This window comes from Mustela putorius, unplaced genomic scaffold (genome assembly GCF_011764305.1).
Source record: "Mustela putorius furo isolate JIRA1106 unplaced genomic scaffold, ASM1176430v1.1 tig00003949_pilon_pilon_pilon, whole genome shotgun sequence".
Taxonomy (NCBI): domain Eukaryota; kingdom Metazoa; phylum Chordata; class Mammalia; order Carnivora; family Mustelidae; genus Mustela; species Mustela putorius.
In genome coordinates, this window is record NW_025422093.1 from 5,533,104 (window position 1) to 5,551,965 (window position 18,862).

Consider the following 18,862-nt stretch of genomic DNA (forward strand, 5'->3'; position numbering starts at 1 on the left):
TAGAAAGCAGGTGGAGCGGTCCTAAGAGAGAAAGGCAGAGGTAAGGCTCGGTTCTGGGATTTCAGGGGAGAACGAAGAGACCCCAATTTACCCCAGCACGCTCACCACTAATGGCCAACACACAAGGGGCGGGGCAATCAGGAAACCCCGAAATGGCAGGACTATTTGCTCAGCCCCTACCGTGCACGAAGCACTTCAGAAAAGCTTTGAAAACCCGCCATTATTCCCGTCTTTCCTAAATAAGTATGTTTATTAAAATGGGGTAAAAGTCCAAACCTCAGCTTTTCTCTGCGGTGACCTGCGCAAACTATAGACTTAAACCTATAATGCTGGAAGAGAGAAGGGGAGTGAATCTTTGACATTTAGGAAAATTAATGTTTTGCAATAAAACCTCACATCTGAAGTACTCTAAAAGATAAACGAGCTGTTTGGGAGAATCAGCGTCAACACTAAAGAGAATTAAGCCTAAATGCCCAAATCAAATATCTGCTCACAAAACCCTCTGGAAAAGTCACATCAATTCACATGTAGGATGTATGTGCTTTGTGTTCCAAGGTGATGCCATTGTGATAACAGCTATAATAATGGCCTACAGTCAGTAACATGCAGCGGCTCAAGAGAGGAGAGGCGGAGCACAAACAAACATTTCAGAGTTGCAATCATAGGAGAAAAGCATTATGCATGTCCAGCCGGGAGGGGAGCTGTTGAATCAAACCACATTTTTCAAGCACATCTGAGGCATGGAGTCAGTGCTGCATTCCTTCCACCACAGGTGAATAGAATTATTGCTCCAAGTTCGTCCGTCTATCTATGATACCAGAAAGTCATGAGCGTGCGAGAAGCTAAGGCTGCCCAAAGAGGTTTTCCAGTGGAGCCCAGGTATGTCACCAGCAACAAAAGGTGGCATACACATATATAGCAAAGGACTCAGAGCGCAGCTGAATTTCTTCCATTTTTTGTTACTTTCCCATCAGCTGGTGACACCACAGGTAGTTCATCGTGAAATTAACATTTCTCTTTAATGAAGCTGAAACAAAATTATGGGTTGATTGCTTTCTCCATCGTGGCCTTTTTTTTTTTTTTTTTAACCATAGAAATGACCACAGAGTACCTGACTAAAGACAAAATACCAGAAAGACAGAAAATGAAAACAAACAAAAAAGCCAGAACAGCTAGAGTCCAGGAGGAGGACGATGCATTCAACCAACACACGTGATAACTTAGGGAATACTTGTTGGTCTTTATCTTATTTGATCGGAGCAGGTTAAACAAGCTGGACACCACGCTGGTATTCAACTGTGGACCTTTAATGAGGCAAAAACCAGCTGAGGCAAGTACTCCCTTAAATGCTGTAATACACAACTACAGGAATCACAGAGGCTGGAAAAGTACAGCACTGGTATTGAGGCCCAGAGACTGCCGTCATATCCGCCGACAAAGATTTTCATTAGATAATAGTCTACATTTAATGCTACCGTTTAAGAACCAAACCAAACCAAACACCCAGGTAACCGAAATTAGGGAGTAGTGGCTAAATAACATATTTCCCCCTTTTCGCTCTGAGAATCAGAAGTTCAGGTCATGTAGCTGGAGAGAAGAAGGGACTCACACTTTAGTCAGCGTCATGATCTACCTGGAGGCTGCCAGGCCGGATGGATGGATATCGCAGTCCCTCTTCCACTGGAAGCCGTTCCTCATTTGGGTCTAGGTTTCTCAGCACAGATGAGCTCATGAAATATAAATGGGTAAGCAGGTGTAAAAAGAACACCCAAAATGGATCCTAAGATGAGTAACTAGGATGGTGAGGGATTTTTAAAACCACATCCTGGGGAAGAATCGAAAAAACTGGGATTGTTTAGGCAAATAAAGAGAGGTTTAAGGACTATTTCAAGCATCAGCTCTACCAACGTCCAGACTGACAACTCTCTGAAGACCTTGAAAAAGGCACGAGTTTCTTACCTTGCTCATGCATTGTAGTCAAGAGGTGAATACTGGTAACCTGAATACTAAAAATAACACTAAAAATTCCAATTTCACGTTCTCCCCCTTACTTCTGCCCTGACATCTCCAATTCTAAAAGAATAAACTCTTAAATTCTACAAAATTCTCTTCTGTTGACTATCCATCTTCAGTCCGCTCTCAAGAGAAAACAGCATATGGAATTCTAAAAAGCATTCATTACTCTAGAAAACACTAGAAGATCCACAAGTCAACAGAAATTCCAAATGAGAGGGTCTTAACTGGGAAAGAGCCATCATGAGTGATGGCAAGACGAGTATCCAGACAGCAATATCCATGAGCAGCTGCCGACTGGCTCACACATGCGTGGATTTTGCAGACTGACTTTCCAGCAGGAACAGCCGAGATGGCTGAGTGCAGACAAAATACAGGATTGTCATTTTTTTCAAGACACTTCTTACACATGCATTCTACCATTATTTCAGGACAATGCTCAACTGTTTGATTACATGGGCAAGCTGAATTTTAACTTTAAAATGAAAATAAATAACCTCCTGATCTGTTCCCAGATCTTTATAAAAGTTGTCCTAAAGCTTTGAATGTCTTGGATACAGACTCCTGGAAATGTGAACATACCAAGTCCTTTGGACTGTCAGTTTACGATGGCATGAAGCAAGCTCGTGAAGAAACAGCCATGTTGGCCCTCCGACAGCATACTTCTCCAGTGTTAACTGAGTCACAGTGAGCTTCTTTAAAGAATACATGGTTCACACAAAAATACTGTCAGAGGGCCTTTAAGAAAATTCTTTCCAAAATACATTTACAAATTTTTGATAAGCTCCATAGGTAATTGATTTCTATTTTGAACTCAAGGATTCTATAAAGGCCAGATCCGTTTCAGCGAAGAGACCCTTTTGTAGGGATTCCTCATGGTATTCACGAATAGAATAATTCAACAACATATCATCTAAGAAACTTCAGAACTTTCTACCTTGAGGGAAGTAGTATAGCTAACAGGGCAATGGAAGTTTAAATATAAACACTAAATAAGCTCAGAAGACTGTTTGCTATACATACAAAGTTTACACCTAGGAAGGAAGGAAGAGAAAGGTAGGAAGGAAAGAAGAAAGGAAGGGAGGGAGGAAAGGATTGTCTTAATAAGCATGTCTTCAAGCTTCGTGAGTTCATGAGATGTATCAGGTGAAAAATCTTCATTATGATAAACTGTCAGCACCTTAGCAGGCTTCTCACTGAAAACATTTAAACTGTTTTCTTCAACGCAGAGTGAGAGTCCTACCCACATCCACACCCCAGGAAACAGTCTGACATATCAAATGCAAAAGTGATCTGAAATAACCAGTTGAAATACAAGGCCTCCAGAATTTCCAACCAAAGACTGTATAGTCAATTTCTAACCAAAAGTACTTGAGAAGTCACTGACATGACTGGCCACTCATGGCCCAGCATGTTTTGACAAAGGAAACAAGAGGAAAAAAGTTATACAACATAAAAATATACATATCTATATGTAAAGAAACATATAAAACATGTATATTTTATATTTAATATGTAATATACATAGAAAATATCATTTTATAGTATGTATATATGTGTGTCTATACACACACACACACACATATATGTATGTATGAAAAGTTCAGAAGGATTTTAATAATAGTCTTCTACTCAGGCAGATAATAATGAGAGTAAACCCTGCCCTCAACACTACACCATGTGATTAGGGAAGTTCAAAAGGGACAAATAAACTAAAATATTGCATAGCTCCCTATCCTATAAAATCTCCCTCTGATAATAACACGCTCATCATACTAGGACTTCAGTATCATAAATGCTTCCATTGACACTAACTAATTATTCCCGGTTGATCTTCTCAAACACCAAGTGAGATAAAGCAGGGTACACGCTATTACACCTCGTTTACACCCAAGAAACCTAAGGACGTAAACAGACAGTGACTATTCCAGGAAGTGACAGATCGGCAGGACAGGTGGAGCCAAGATTCTCCTGACCTCCCACCCACTGTGCTTTCAACACCATCGGGCTGCCTTATTCCCCAAAGCACAATAAAATCCGAGCAGCAGAAGGGACAGGGGGAAGCCACACTTTCTCAATTTGATGGGCCTTTAGAAACAGAAATTGAACCAAGGGAACCCCCATCATTAAATTCAGCTGTACCCACACCCACATCCTCTGGTCTCTTTTCTCAATTTCAGCTCAGACACTTCTATCTTTTCTTTCTTTTTCTAGAGACACATTTGGAGATGAAACCATTCATAACTGCCCATCCACAGACAGTTTGTGGCAGCATAATTGACAATGAGTCTGCTGCAAAAAAATGAAAATGCTGTTTTAATAACCTTGGCCTAAAATACATTCTATTGTATGCCTCAAAGGGTTTCAATAAAAAGTCAACCTGTAGAGACATATTTTCTTGGCTTAAACAACAATCCAAAGCATATAAATGTAGTCCAACTATAATGACATATTTATAGGCCAATAAAGCTTACACTGCAGCTTTCATACTTCACTTAAAGGAACTCTGTAAGAAGCAGTGTTATATAAAATAATTTGATTTTTTTTCCAAACTATAGCCCAAGGAATAAAAAATGCAAGTTTGCTATGTTTAACTGATAGTGTTTATATTCCTTAGTTGCTAAAAATTTTGAAAAATGAAATAATTCTTCATTTGACGACTTCCTACTGCCATACCAAATATGGGTATCAAGTCCACTTTATTACAAAAGCTAAGTAATTCTAAAGACAAAAATAAATAACTAGAAGCTTGTGTAGTGAATGATTTAATCAACCCGATTCTTCTGGAAAAACAGGTTCCTGTGTTCGTTATGCTTATGAATAATACATTCCTTAACCCTCCTATTTTAACATAGCTCTTTTTTTCCCCCCTCTCTCTCTCTCTTTTTTTCTTTTTCTATAAACTTCAGTATGAAACTGTCTGAGAGAAGGTAAAACATCTCACCGAGTAAAGTCACAATTTGAATTGGTTTCATATTGAACTTTCTTTCTTTGAAAAGGACAAAGAGGAGGGAAGGGGACAGAGTCCCTCTAACACATCTCAGGAGTGTTTTTGAAGATTATTGGTTTTCCCACTATCTAGATGTGTCATTTTAGTCACCAGTCATTTTGCATCTTAAACGAAAACTGCAGAGATTTGTAAAAAGCAAACATGATATCCATAAATATTGTCCTCGAAGGGGAAGGAGATTAAAAAAAAAAAATAGGAGCTGTGTTTCAAATCAGAGCAGTTATTGGAAGCTGCCATTTGGGGCAGAGTTTCTCTTTGCAGAGTATTAATTTGTTGGCAGACACACATTTGTGAGAACATTCTTGTTTTTTTACTCTTCAGAGAGAGACAGGAAGTGACACAAACTGGGATTAAAGGGAACTTATTCTACCTAAACACTGAGCAAGAAGAGTTCTTTAATTAGCTTTTAGATGGCCAAATCCCTTCTTTAAGAGTCAACCTAATTATTTTGTCGTTACTGATGTTTTAATGTGATGAAATACTTCGGTTAAAAACATAACGTACTGGAGTTTTATTTTAGCCACAAGAAAGGTGAGATCTTTCCATTCTTTGCTTACTTCCACCAGAAAAAAATGAAGGGGGTCTTAAATAATCTCAGAGTTCATCTTCTTTCTTCGGTAAGAACAATGAGGAGTTGGAAGTGTTCTACAGAAGGAAAAACCTAATAAGTGTGTGAACTTCCATTAACAATGTGGTATTGGAAGTGGTTTCAGTGTGGCCAAGAGAAAGAGAGATAAGAAAACCACTGTGTAGAAAGAAAAGTACAGACAACAAATATTTTGATGTTGCAGACACAGAAAGGAAGAGGTTGAAGAGAAAGTTGCTGGGACAGGAATGTGTACAGCAAATGACACCCCCTATCTCCCCAATATAAACCCTAACAATGTAGACTTGTAAACCTTAGATCAGGCAGATAATGGAAACTCATTACATTAAGGAAAGTTTTTGTTTCTCTTTCCACATTATTACAACACAGTGTGCATTCCAATTACAAAAGCTATTTGTCTCAAATTCCCCACAGTTCATACCAACTGAGTAGAATTTCAAGGCCCCAAATACTATCCTTAAAGGGGTATTTTACATTAAAAAAAGAAAGAAAGAAAAAGCACATGGTATTTCTTGTTCACCAGAGGAGAGCCTCCCCATCAAATCTGTTAATTATTTTCCCTTCCTCAGCACTAATTGTAGTGCTTTTTCCCTTATGAGACCCCCCAGCACACCCCCCCCCAATTAGAATCACCTAGAAAGTCTTTTATCAGTCCACATTCCTTGGCCTTGCCTCAATTCCACTGAATGAAGAATCTGGGGAAGCTGGACGTAGCAATCAGTATTATTTTTAAAATTCCCCTAGTGAGTCTAAAAAACAACTAGATTTAAAAACCACTAAGAACTTTGAATATTCACTATAAATCAATTTCTTCTGATATCAATTATTAAAAAGTAGATCATGGACATTTTTTTTAGAATTCAGTAAGATCAAACCCTTTAAATCTTTTGACAGAATTAAGAGATTGAGTTTCCCTTCAGATTCATTAATAAACTATCAATTTTAAACAGAAAACAACTCTGCTATAAATACTCTTGTTTATATGTGTGACATCAAGCTTAACCATCTACACATCCTTTTGTTCCCCCAGGGGTTTCCTGTTTAGTTTTTATTAGTAACAGTATATTCCATAACTAAAAAAAAAAAAAAAATCAAACAAACAAAAGAAACGTTTTCATGTTAGGGAAAACACAAGACAATAGCAATACAACCTAGGGTATACATTAGGAAAGTAATACAACAGATGTATTATTCACCATTATCACACATCAGAAGACTAGTCACTGTTGTTGATGAAATTAGGAAGTGTAACAGCGTATATAGGAAATTAAGTAAAAAAAAACAATTTGGGGGCTTTAAAATAAAACCACCCGATTAATAATTTTCCCTAAGTGTACACATGACCGTCAGGCTGCCATGTCTAGAATATTGCCGCCTGACAACTACCAAAAGGTGACAGGAAACTGTTAGACGTTGACTCAAATTGCAAGAAAATATTAATAGGATTCCCAACACACAGTACAGCTCATCACAAATCAGAATCACACGGAAGACAGTTACTGCTGTTATGCAGTTTCTTTATGCCAATTAAGTAAATAGTCTAGGTTTGTTGTAATAGTTAAATCCTAGGCTAAAAAAAAAAAAACAGGAAGTTGTCACATTAAGGCATAAAATAGGGCTATGAACATCAGCATTGTGCTAGAATGAAAGAAAAAGATGCCTTAATATGTTAAATGTGAAGTTCCTCTTTGCCTAAAGAGGAAATAGCTGGTCTAACTCAGAGGTCAACAGCTTTGGTCTTGAGCAATGCTAGGAGAATAAGTCAGTGAACACCACAAGGAGATAGGAACAGAAGGGGGAGAGGGGAAAAAAAAAAAAAAGGTCACAAAAAGTCTCTGGAGATGAAAGTGTTAAGTTAAAGCAACAGAGTTAATTCGGGAGCCCCTCCTAGGCACCAATCACCCCTGTGCTAAATAAACCCTTTTTATCTTCAATATCAGTGACTCGGTAAAGTGCCCATCTTTTTCAGGTGAGGAACCTGAGGCCAAGAGGTTAAACAATTTGACATCGCTCTCCTACTCCCCATTAAGTAACTCCTCTCTCTTCCTCACTGTTTTCCACTCAACATAAACAAACACATGAAATTCTGACATGGTGTTAATAGATACCATACTAACTTCTTTGAACAAATATTTAAACTCTTCATTAATTCAATCTCAGGCGCCCTAATGAAGTCTTGTGCCTTCACACCAACAGGAAGCAGCCTAAGGCCACGTGTTGTATCACGAAGTTCCAGGCTTGGGGCTCCACACAGAGGAAGGCCCTGCGATCCGCAGCTAGCATCCACCCCTTCACACACCCAGGCAAACTGTCCATACATATTCCCAGGACCCTTTGAGGTCAAAGAAATTTTATGTATATATAAAATTATCTATATGACAGGGTTTCCAGAAAAGTCTCTGCCCAAAAAAAAAAAAAAAAAAAAAAATTAGGTTACTGTATACACCCACACATGCGATCTAGAAGTACAAATTATATTTACCAAGGTCAGCCTTTTCCTTGAGAACGTCTTTGAAGTTGAGTCCACTGTTGAGGGTTGACTGCCTGTACTTCAGCAAAGCTTCCTTCTGTCCATTCCTCCCCAGGGCTGTGGTCTTCACGGCGCCAGCACGGAGGCCGCATCTCCACTTGGAGCAATCAGAGTGTACCCACTTGACCAGGTCTTCAAGTTTCACGATTACCTTTTCGGAAACAGCGATGACTTCATCCTACAAGAGGTGGGTCAGGGAAGAACGTTATTAGTGGCTGGGAGGCCAATGGTGAGTTTTCAACAAAAGCCCCCTCTGAAATACGCTTTGAGTGGCTTAACTTTAGGCAAGCAGACAATGTGCTTTTTGGCGACAGAGAATCTTCAATAACTGACTTCAGGGGCTTTTCACTGCTAGCTGTCTAGTTGAAAAATAATGTGGAAGATCTATTTGTTATACGGTAAGAGAGTGTCCAAAAATCGGGCAGTCATTCTGAGAGCCATTTTTTATGCTAGTTGCCAAAGCCCACTCTGCCCATCTGACCAATCGCTTGGGTGAAAGCTAATTTTTAGGTGCAGTTAATTGCAAAAGTAAAAAGTGAGAACTAGGTGACTAATGGTTAGCCTGTCTCTATATAAATGGGCAAAGTAAATCTGGGATTCTTGGAACTCTGACTCACCCCCAAATTCCTATGTTTATGGTACATTTTCCCTTGGCTTATACACAAATATTGAATTTAACTTTTGTCCTAAAAATTAAATAAAACTGTGATGTAATCCCAAAAGAAATACTTCATAAATGTTATGTGCTTCCCACTGAAAGAAACTTACACATTCTCATGTTTCTTAAAAACTTTGTAAGTTGAGAAATGAACTGATTTTTTCTTTTAATACATATGGGGTAAGAGGAGAGAAGGTGAACGAGGAGAAAGCCTTTGAATCTAAGAAAAGTAGTTGAAACTTAAGTTTCTCGTATGGATCATAAATTTGAATTTCAAGCATCTCTAATTGCTTCCAGGAAACAACCAACTTTAAATATCCAGCAAGATATTTAATAGATATCCATCCATGGAGTGAGAGAGCCTCTTTTACCCGAAGATTCTTTGGAAAAGGCTTAAGAAGATCATCTCACTGGGTTTTAAGTTAAATTATTTGAAGCATTTGACATTTCAACTTGAACCGACTTCTTTCATTTCTTTTACTTCACATTTCTGAAGAAAGCTTAGCTGTGAAAACCCCTAAGCTTACAAAATCTTAGAAATATTTTTGACAAACAACAACAGGAAGATGTCTCTAAGCTATTAAACAAAAGGAATTCACAAGTGATTTTGGCTAATTTTGCTGTTAAACATGACTCTTTCCTCCTCCTCCCCCACCTACACACACACACACACACACACACACACACCACTGCACACGCTACTCCAAAGCAAACAAAAATGGGTTTATTAAGATAAGCTTCACACAATGAGAAATCCTGGATTTAGTTTTTAAAAATGTTTTAAGGTAGGATCTAAAATTTCACTTTTCCTTATCCAGTTCCAAGCTGCTTCTGAGAACCAAGTTTGTTAGGCAGCAGCAAAATAAATGCTCTCTCAAAAATGAAAAGTAAAACTTTTGTAATGGAGTCCTTTCTCTTATCAGGATTGAATATGAACTTCCACTGAATGGGACCCAAAGTGGAAACTGTTTTTATCCTCTGCTCAAGGAAAAAAAAAAATTCAGTACTTTATAAACAATGGAGCATATTACAAAGTACCATTTCAACGGATGATTTCACTCAGATTCACTACACCATCCTCTTGAAATAAAAGATCTGTCGTTGTCACGCATTTTATAGCTATTACATGGTGATTATTAAATGTCAGAATGAAAATTCAGACTGGGTATTGTTTCAAAGCATATGGGAACAGCTTCTGGACAGGGCACACGAGAAATCAAGTTTAGAATATTCCAGAAAATAATTAAGTCTCATGGTATATAAGTCTCAACATTAGCAAAGATGGAATTTGGCAAAATGTTACCAAATACGGTTCCTTAGACTAGACCAGTTTGGAGATGAGTGTTATTTTCAAATAGCTCTATGATCAAATGATTATCATTTCAATTACCAGTTGCTTCAGATCTTTTCCAAGAAATGGCATGACTAGCTCTGGCTGGCTTACAGCGCCCGCCAAACAAATAGTTTATTAACCAAGAGAAAATACAATCCTTATGATGTCATTGATGAATAAACCCATCTTTCAAGATTCAATCTATAGATTTTGTCCTCTCCTTTTTTCTCTCTCAGAAGCAGACTTTATGAATATACCCACATACATAAAAACAAATGCAGGAATTCACATAAACACGCATAAGCTATAAACCCAAGTTTGGATGAATTGTGCAACCACCAGTATGTTTTACTGTGGATTCACAGAGAAACTGGCCTTGCAACATTGTCAAATGCCAGGATTTAGAAGGAAATCTGATAAGCAGAGGGGAGGGGGGGAGCAACAAACCAACCCAAAAAACAAAACAGCGAACATATATATAGAAAATGTCTCAGGAAACATTGCTTTGTACACACAATGGCATAAATCACATGTTCGTATTTACTATTCTGAGCGAGCACTGACTACAGTTCCTAATACTCGCCGTTCTTGGGCAAGCCTCTGTCCAAGAAAGAATTTCAATAAGCTCATCTCATGATTACAGTAGCTCTCTGCAAACTGAGCATTAGCACTGGATAAATATTGCTGATTTACTCTAATACAACACAAAAGGAGCACAAAGAAATACATTTTGTTAGTCTCATAAAGTACCTTGGCTTTTCAATTAACCCAGCTCCCAATCAATATTTATGGAGGTTGTGTTGAGACACTACCGAAATCCGGATTCCCCTGTCACCACTGTTTTAAATGGCTTGTTTCTGTCATTTGGCTTTTGTGTCCACCACTGTATAAAAGCAGCTCAGACCATCCTGGAATCCTCTCTGTCAGAGGAAAGTATCTAGTCATGAAGTCACAAATTAGCCTCTGTATTGCTGCTCTCTGTACGCATTCTAAAAATGGGAAAACTTCACACAAGGTCTCCAGACTTCCATCTTTTCATAAAACAAAATAGTAAAATAAAATAAATAAGATAAAATAAAATAAAATGAGAGATATCTGCCAGAAAAAGAAAAAAGTTGAAAGTGGTTGTTTTCCTTAGATAAGATGTGAGATCTCTGATTTCCAAGTACTGTCTTATAGTCAGTCGACATTTCCCTCATCTGCCTGGCCCTAGGGCAGCCGGCCAGCAGTTAAACTTGCACACCCTGATTTAGTCCACCTCCTTCATATTATTGACGACGACAGTGAGGTTCAATGACATAGCCTCGTACCAACTTCCAACAGAACTTTGACAAGCCTCCAGGTTTCCTATCTGCCAACATGGCATTCTTCCTGGACGCTGGAGCCTTTCCCTGGGTTCGAATCCCAGGCCTGCAATTTACCCACTGTGGAACACCGGAAAACTTCTTTAACGTCTCTGTGCTTCCATTTTTTTTTAATGTATTAAAAAAAAAAAAAAAAAGGACAATAAAACAATCCACCTCTTGTGGTAATTGTGAGGATTAAATGGGCTAACATAAATGAAGTGGGATGACAGAGTTAGTTACATGTTCATTGCCATGAGTCCTCTGCTCTGTTTTCCAAATGGTGCCATGCAGAGAGGAGTTTAGATGGTACATGGGTAAACTTTTTTTTTTTTTAATAAGTTACTCATTGCTTATTTATTTTTGTGGTTACCTTCCATTTATGGGAAAGTGGTACTGGTTTTCCATTTATGGGAGATTTAAAAAGTTTCCTCTTTAAATAAATTTAAGTTAAAAAAAAATAGGTCAATTTGAATAAAACCATTAAGCAAACACAGGACATGTGGGTATGGCCAAAAAAATTGTTAAAAAACAAAAAAAGACAAGATGCTATGAAAATGACTGAAATTTGGGACAGTGTATTATATTAGTGGTTCTCAAAGTGTAGTCCGGGAACCTTGGGGAATCCCCAAGACTAGTTCAGGTGGTCCACAGAAGCAAAACAAAGATCATAATAATACTAAGACATTATTTGCTTTTTTCAGTCTTATTTTCTTTCAAGTGTAGAGTGGGGTTTTCCAGACACTATATGACATATGGTACGGCAGGAGAGTAAATGCAGAAGCAGATATGAGAATACAGCTGTCTCTATTAAGCTAAGACAGTAAAGAGCTTATAAAAATGGAAAACAATGCTACTGTTTTTACTGTTTTTTTTTCCAAAATATGGTTAATTTTCACAAAAATGTGGCACTTATATAATGGGTTTATATTACTATTTTTATTTTTTTAAATGAACTTCCAGTAAAATTTCCTGTTTTGATGTATAGTTCTATGAGTTTTAACACATGGCAACCACTGATCTGTTCTTGCTATCGAGTTCTCTTTTCCAAATGTCATATAAATTGAATCATACCATCTGAAATCTTTTGAGACTGTTTCTTTCACTCAGCATAACGCCTCTGAGAGCCATCCATCCATGTTGCTGCATGTACAACTGCTTGTTCCTTTTCACTGCTGAGTAGCATCTCCCATGACACGGATGTGTCACAAGATGGCTTCTCCATTCACCCACTGAGGGCCACGGGCTTCTTTTCAATTTTGGGGACTACAAATAGAGCTGCTGTGAACGTTCACATCGAGATTTTTCTGTGAACAGACATTTTCAATTCTCTATAACAAATACTCAGAACTGCTGGGTGAGAGTCTATCTGATTTTGTAGAGACCGTTTTCCAGAGCGGCTGTACCATTTTGCACTCCTACCAGCAATGGAGGACAGAGTTCCAGTCATTTCCCATCCTTGCCCGTACTTGATATGGTCTTTGTTAATTAACTCATCATTGCCACTCTAATATGTATGGAGTGGTTTCTCATCATGTTTTACATTTTCATTTCCCTAATGACTAATGATGTTGAACATCTTTTCAGGTGTTACTTTTTCGTCCGTATATCCTTTCTGGTGAAGCGCATGTTGAAGTCTACGGCTCATTTCTCAAATTGGGCTGTTTATTTTCTTACAATTCAGTTTTGAGAGTTCTTGTATCTACTGAATACAGGTCTTTTGTCAGATATGGGATTTGGAAATACGTTGTCAGATACGGGATTTGGAAATATTTCCTCCCATCCCGTGGCTGTCTTTTCATTTTCCCAAAGCTGAATAGCTTTACATTTAGAGGCATGGTCCATTTTGACCTAATCTCGTATAAGGTTTGAGATTCAGCTTGACAATCATTTTTTCTACATATGGATGTCACATTGTTTTTATTTTTAAATGAATCAACAAGTACTTTAGAGGTTATTTTTCAGTTTTAATTTATAATGCAGTAAAATATCAGTAGCTATAGCCCACATAAACAAAAGCTCTTCAGCATCCTCAATAATTTGAGTGTAAGGGGTCCTGAGTCCAAATATTTCAAAAACCATTGTATCCTATCACAAAAGCAAGACCTTCTATTATTCTCTTTTTCTTTGCCCTCTTAGTGGCTTTTGATAATGAACAAGCCTACCTTTGACAAAATTCTCCCCTCATTAAGAACTGTGAAGCGTCTGAGATATTACTCTACTTCCAAACTTACAAGTTGGCCTGCCACAGTTCCTCGGACACTGGCAGAGCACACAAGACCCCCGGTCAGAGACAAAGAACGGTTTCTTACTTCTAGCCACAGTGGAAGTCTCATGTTTGTGTGGTTTCTTCAATACCCAATTCCCCAAATGAGATCCAAAGAGGGTGAGATGACATGTGCACGTGGAGTGGGGTGCATTATAGGAGTAGGACCCTGAGGGCAGGGAACCCAAATCTTTAATACTGACCAGTAACCACACCTGTTTTTGTTCTGGAGAAAGACACTTGCTCTGTCTCCCAAAGCAATTCACTATATAAGCATCCTTGAAAAGACTGTAGAGCAGGTGGTCAGTGGCTCTGCCCACGAGATGTGTTAATACTCAACGGATCCATGAAGAACACCCACCCAACACCTACCACCTCTATCTTCCTTTGTTTTGTTCAATATCTCTTCATTGTTCTATCTCCCTACCAGGAAAATGTAGGAAACATAGATCCTTAGATGTAGTCTGGGTCTAGATCTTCTCTGCATGTTACTCTTTGAAGAAATCATTCTCCATGGGAATTCCAATATTCACCCTCTAATCCTATGACTACATTCTATACTTCGGTTCCAAAAATTCATCTAGATTCCAGTCCCATGTTGTGAATTTAAAATCTCAGAATCAACTCGGACCCACTGGAACTGCACGGCCCACTTAGTTTATTGTAAGAAAATATCTTAGCCAACACAAGAGAAATTTAACATCCCCTCAACTATGGCGAGCTTTCCCCCAATATCTATTCTTCCCTTCTTTAGTAATAAACGGCTAATTTGATGCACACAGAATAAAAACACCATTTCCCCTGCTTCCCTTATAACCAGGTGCAGCTATGTGACCAAGTTCTTACAAATATATATATATATATCTATATATATATATATTAGTGATGTGTGCCATTACCAGGTCATGATCTTAAAAGGAACAGATACACCTTTGGACCGTACACATGAGGACAAATCTCTCAGGAGAAAAAGACAGAAGAGCTGGGTCTCTAGGCAACCTCAGAGAGGAGAGCCACCTTCCCAGCCCTGAACCATCTACCTGTAGGCTGTGATCCAAGAGAGATTTTGAACTCCCGACTTATCTAAGCGATTTTAATTCTGGGTCTCTCTGACACAGAGATAAACCTCTATCTTTATAAATATATCATTCTTCAGGAGAGACAAGATGAACACAGCCTTCCTTATAACACACCATGTGGTAAGGAATAAATGATCATTGCTTAAGATAGCTATATGCAAGGGCACCTGTGTGGCTCAGTCAGTTAAGCATCCCATTCTTGATTTCGGCTCAAGTCATGACCTCAGGGTCATGGGATCGAGCCTGCCTCTGTTTGTCTCTCTTCCTCTGCTCCTCCCCTTTCTTGTTCTCTCTCCCTCTCAAATAAATTAAAAAAATCTTAAAAAGAAAAAGGATAATAATATTCAGCTATGTTAATAAAGCCCAAATGATTGTGAACACATAAATGTAATATCAAAAGGGTTGGCAGGGAGAGAATGGAATGAGAACAGGAAAACATGGCATATTCATCTCAATCCTCCCCAAACATCTTAGATTTTTAAAATAGTCTCTGTAGCAACTGAAATGTGATAAATGTTGGGAACACAGACACAGCAACAGGTAATGTTAGCTAAATAAACAGTGAAACCGGGACGCCTGGGTGGCTCAGTTGGTTAAGCAGCTGCCTTCGGCTCAGGTCATGATCCCAGTGTCCTGGGATCGAGTCCCACATCGGGCTCCTTGCTCAGCAGGGAGCCTGCTTCTCCCTCTGCCTCTGCCTGCCATTCTGTCTGCCTGTGCTCGCTCTCTCCCCCTCTCTCTCTCTGATAAAGAAATAAAATCTAAAACAAAACAAAACAAAAACAGTGAAACCAAAATAATAGTCCAATTGGTTCCACAAGAGTGGGATATTTTCATCTCGATAGAAACTAAAAATGAAAAGAAAAAGACCCTGTTCAATGCTAATTTAGAAAGACCAGCGCAAGCACATCCGCTCATGCCCTCACCACTAGGGTAGGCAGGCGTGCCCATGGTGCACAAGGAGAAGACGGTGCCACCGCTGGGCCTGGCTGGGTTGGTCCCTCTCCCACTCAGATAACTGCAATTCTAGGCACCTACTCATGTGGCCGATCACTCTTCCGGTTAGATGCTGGTGCTCTAATAGTTAGATGCTGCTCCACTAACAGGACACCTACAGAGCGGGTAAAAAGGTTTCATTCTACAGGCACTTGGTTGCCAGCCAGAGCATCAACAACGTTAGGGCACAACAATGTCATGGGCCAGCCATGAAATGAGAAAAATGAAGAGAGTGCAGAGAGCATTTCCTGCCGCTCTGTTTGCTAGGTCTCAAGGATGATCCCTGTACCAGGGTAGGGTCTCAGCAGGAACTAGAATACTTGTGTCATGATGATCCAAGGACGATTTTACCACGGCACTGATGACAAAGGTGTTGGTGGCATGTAGAGGAGCCACAAGAGATTGAGAGAGTACAGGAACTTGGGCTAAGAGCAGGTCAGTTATCATGACTTGAAAGCCAAATTGTCCAAGCACGGAGCCAGTGGTTGTCCTATAGGATAGAGTAGATCCTCTACCAGTGGCGGTGCCTCTTCCTTAGAAGGATTCCAACACCCTGGAGGAAGCTCACAGGGAATAACTCTCTGCCTTCACCCCCCTTCTTATCCCCATCCTGGCAGGCCACCTCTATGGCCGAACCCCATGAGAAACCACAGGGCCAGCAGCTCTGCTAAGGGACTCCAACCAGTGCACCTGAGGGCAGAGAGCAGAGAGTAGGGAGCAGGGCTGACCTAGTGGGACCCCTACACACTCTTCCCATTTAAGACTTTATCCCTCCTCCTCCATCTGGTGTAATAATATCCATTTATCCTCAGAAATAAGGAGGGCAATAGAAGGTAGCAGTTGTTTTTTAATGTCCTGAGAAGACAAAATAAAATGATATCAACACGAAGTTGGTCTCTGGACTGGGAATTACTGTTCTTATTATCTGTGACATAATGGTAAATCTTTATTAGGCACCACGATTTCATGCTGAATTGCATAATTCCACATTCTACAGTAAACACCTGCACTGCAGAAACTTCTTAGCGGCAGGTAGCCTTACTTAATCTCTCTACTTCTCTTGTACTTCACGAGGAGCCAAGGACTGTGCTGTGCCTAACGCATACAAAAACTGCCTATTTTCATGGTATGCCATCTCTGGATGTTCCATGCTGGCAGAAATGAAGGGATACTTAGCACTGGCTTTGGAGTCCGCCTGCCCCAGGTTCACTAGGTTCAAATGCAGCTCTGCTAGGTCTAATGTCCATAGTCATCTTGGGACATGATTTCATTTTGCCAAGGTCTCATCTAAAAAATGGGTTGGGGGGTGGGGTGCCTGGCTGGCTCAGTCAGGGGAGTGTGTGACTTTTGATTTCAGGGTTGTGAGTTCAAGTCCCACGTTGGGTGTAGAGATTACTTAAAAAAAAAAAAAACTAAACTAAAAAAAATGGGGGAAAATAAGATTAAACAAAAAAACAAACGTGCCTCCTAGGGCAATAAGGATGTTGAAGCTATCAGAGTATAATGGTCAACACAGAGTAGGTGCCCAAGAAATAACGGCGATTACTATTACTATGTCACATGGCTTTAACTGACAATGAGGGAGTGCGGACGAGGGGTATCCATATACCACTTGCGAGTAGCTGTGTATATTCCTAACTTCTCCTAATTCTTTATCAGGGAACAATGATACCCCTGTAGCTACTGCTGGGTACCACCAAGGGGAAGCTGGCCCAGAAAGCAATTAACGCCTGGCCTTCTAAGTCATTCTCCTCAGTCCTTGAGGACAGAGCAGTGGAAAACTTTGAGCTGTTTTACTTTACCTACACACTAATCCATGAATTTAATAGACCTTCTCTTATCTGATCTCTACAAGGACTCTCTGAGGCAGGTGTTCTCAGGCCCATTTGAGAGATGAGAAAACTGAGATGGAACCGGAAACCAGATTTGGCAGCACCCTCGTCCAGCTGGCAAATTGGTCTCTACAGTCCTTTCTCCAGCAATGCTCCTTGCTACTCCCACCCTGGGACAAGGGAACTTTCCCCTAATAATGTCCTGGGAGTTGGGGAGAGAGGGCATTGGGATTTAAGGTCATTTTACAACAAAAGGTATTTTAATTTTTGATTGGTATTGTTTTTGTCCCTGAAGTAAGATTACAGGAATTGCCAGTCATGAGCTTTTTAAAAATGTGAAGAATTTTCTGTTGTCTGAGTGATGAAGATATCCTCTCAAATATGCGCTAAGGTTTAATTTGACTCCCTGAACATGATGAAATGGATTTGCCATGGAGGCTCATTAGTGTATTGGGTTCCAATTTCCCAAGCCAGCCCCTTCTCTTTCAACCTCCTCCCTCCCTCCCTGCAGACATTTAGGTGAAGCTTGTGGCTCAATGAACTTTGGAAATCCACCCTGGCACAATTAGAGGGAGTAAGCAAACAGAAGACGGCTCTGAGGTGTGATTTGTCAGATGTAATGCGACCATCCTTCATGGTATAGCCGAAGGCATTTGCGTATCAAACAAGTAATTCAAAAATCCTAAATATTTTATGTTCCTAAATACATTTTTAATACAAGCTAATTTAAAACCTGTTAGGCTGCAGCCTGCTCCCCTGACTAGAAGCCCATCTCTAAAGAAAGCCCCAGAAACATCCTCTTAGCAATTCCCAGTTTCATATCTTTCCTTTTGGATTGGCCATGTATGAGCCTTTTTTCCCCTCCCTAAGATTAAAAACAATTCACACAGAGAACAAGAAGATGAATCCCAGTGTCCTAGATATTTCCTCTCTAAATAGTCAAGTATCTGGTATATACTGAAAAATGTGTTAGTGGTTGAGGCCCACCTTCCCTTTGGCCAAATTAATATGGTCTAAATGCCATAGTCTTTTTTTTTTTTTTTTAACTATTTTCAGGTTGCTATAATGAAAACTAGCTTGGCACCCATATTCTTAGCTCTGGCCATTAAAACATTAGCAAAAGAAAATAAATGAGCCCAACTTTGGTGTTAAAGTTCAGCAGAGAGCATTCTATAAAAGCACAATCAATAACAAT

General features: G+C 39.5%; 1 protein-coding gene across 1 annotated transcript in view; it reads right to left on the minus strand.

Annotated features, from left to right (window-relative positions):
• The window catches only part of ARID5B (AT-rich interaction domain 5B), a 178,034-nt gene that overhangs the window by 139,109 nt on the left and 20,063 nt on the right, over positions 1 to 18,862 (minus strand). The window contains exon 3 of the mRNA XM_004765679.3: positions 8,113 to 8,338. Coding sequence (XP_004765736.1) covers positions 8,113 to 8,338 — 226 coding nt within the window. The remainder of the gene's footprint in view (positions 1 to 8,112; positions 8,339 to 18,862) is intronic.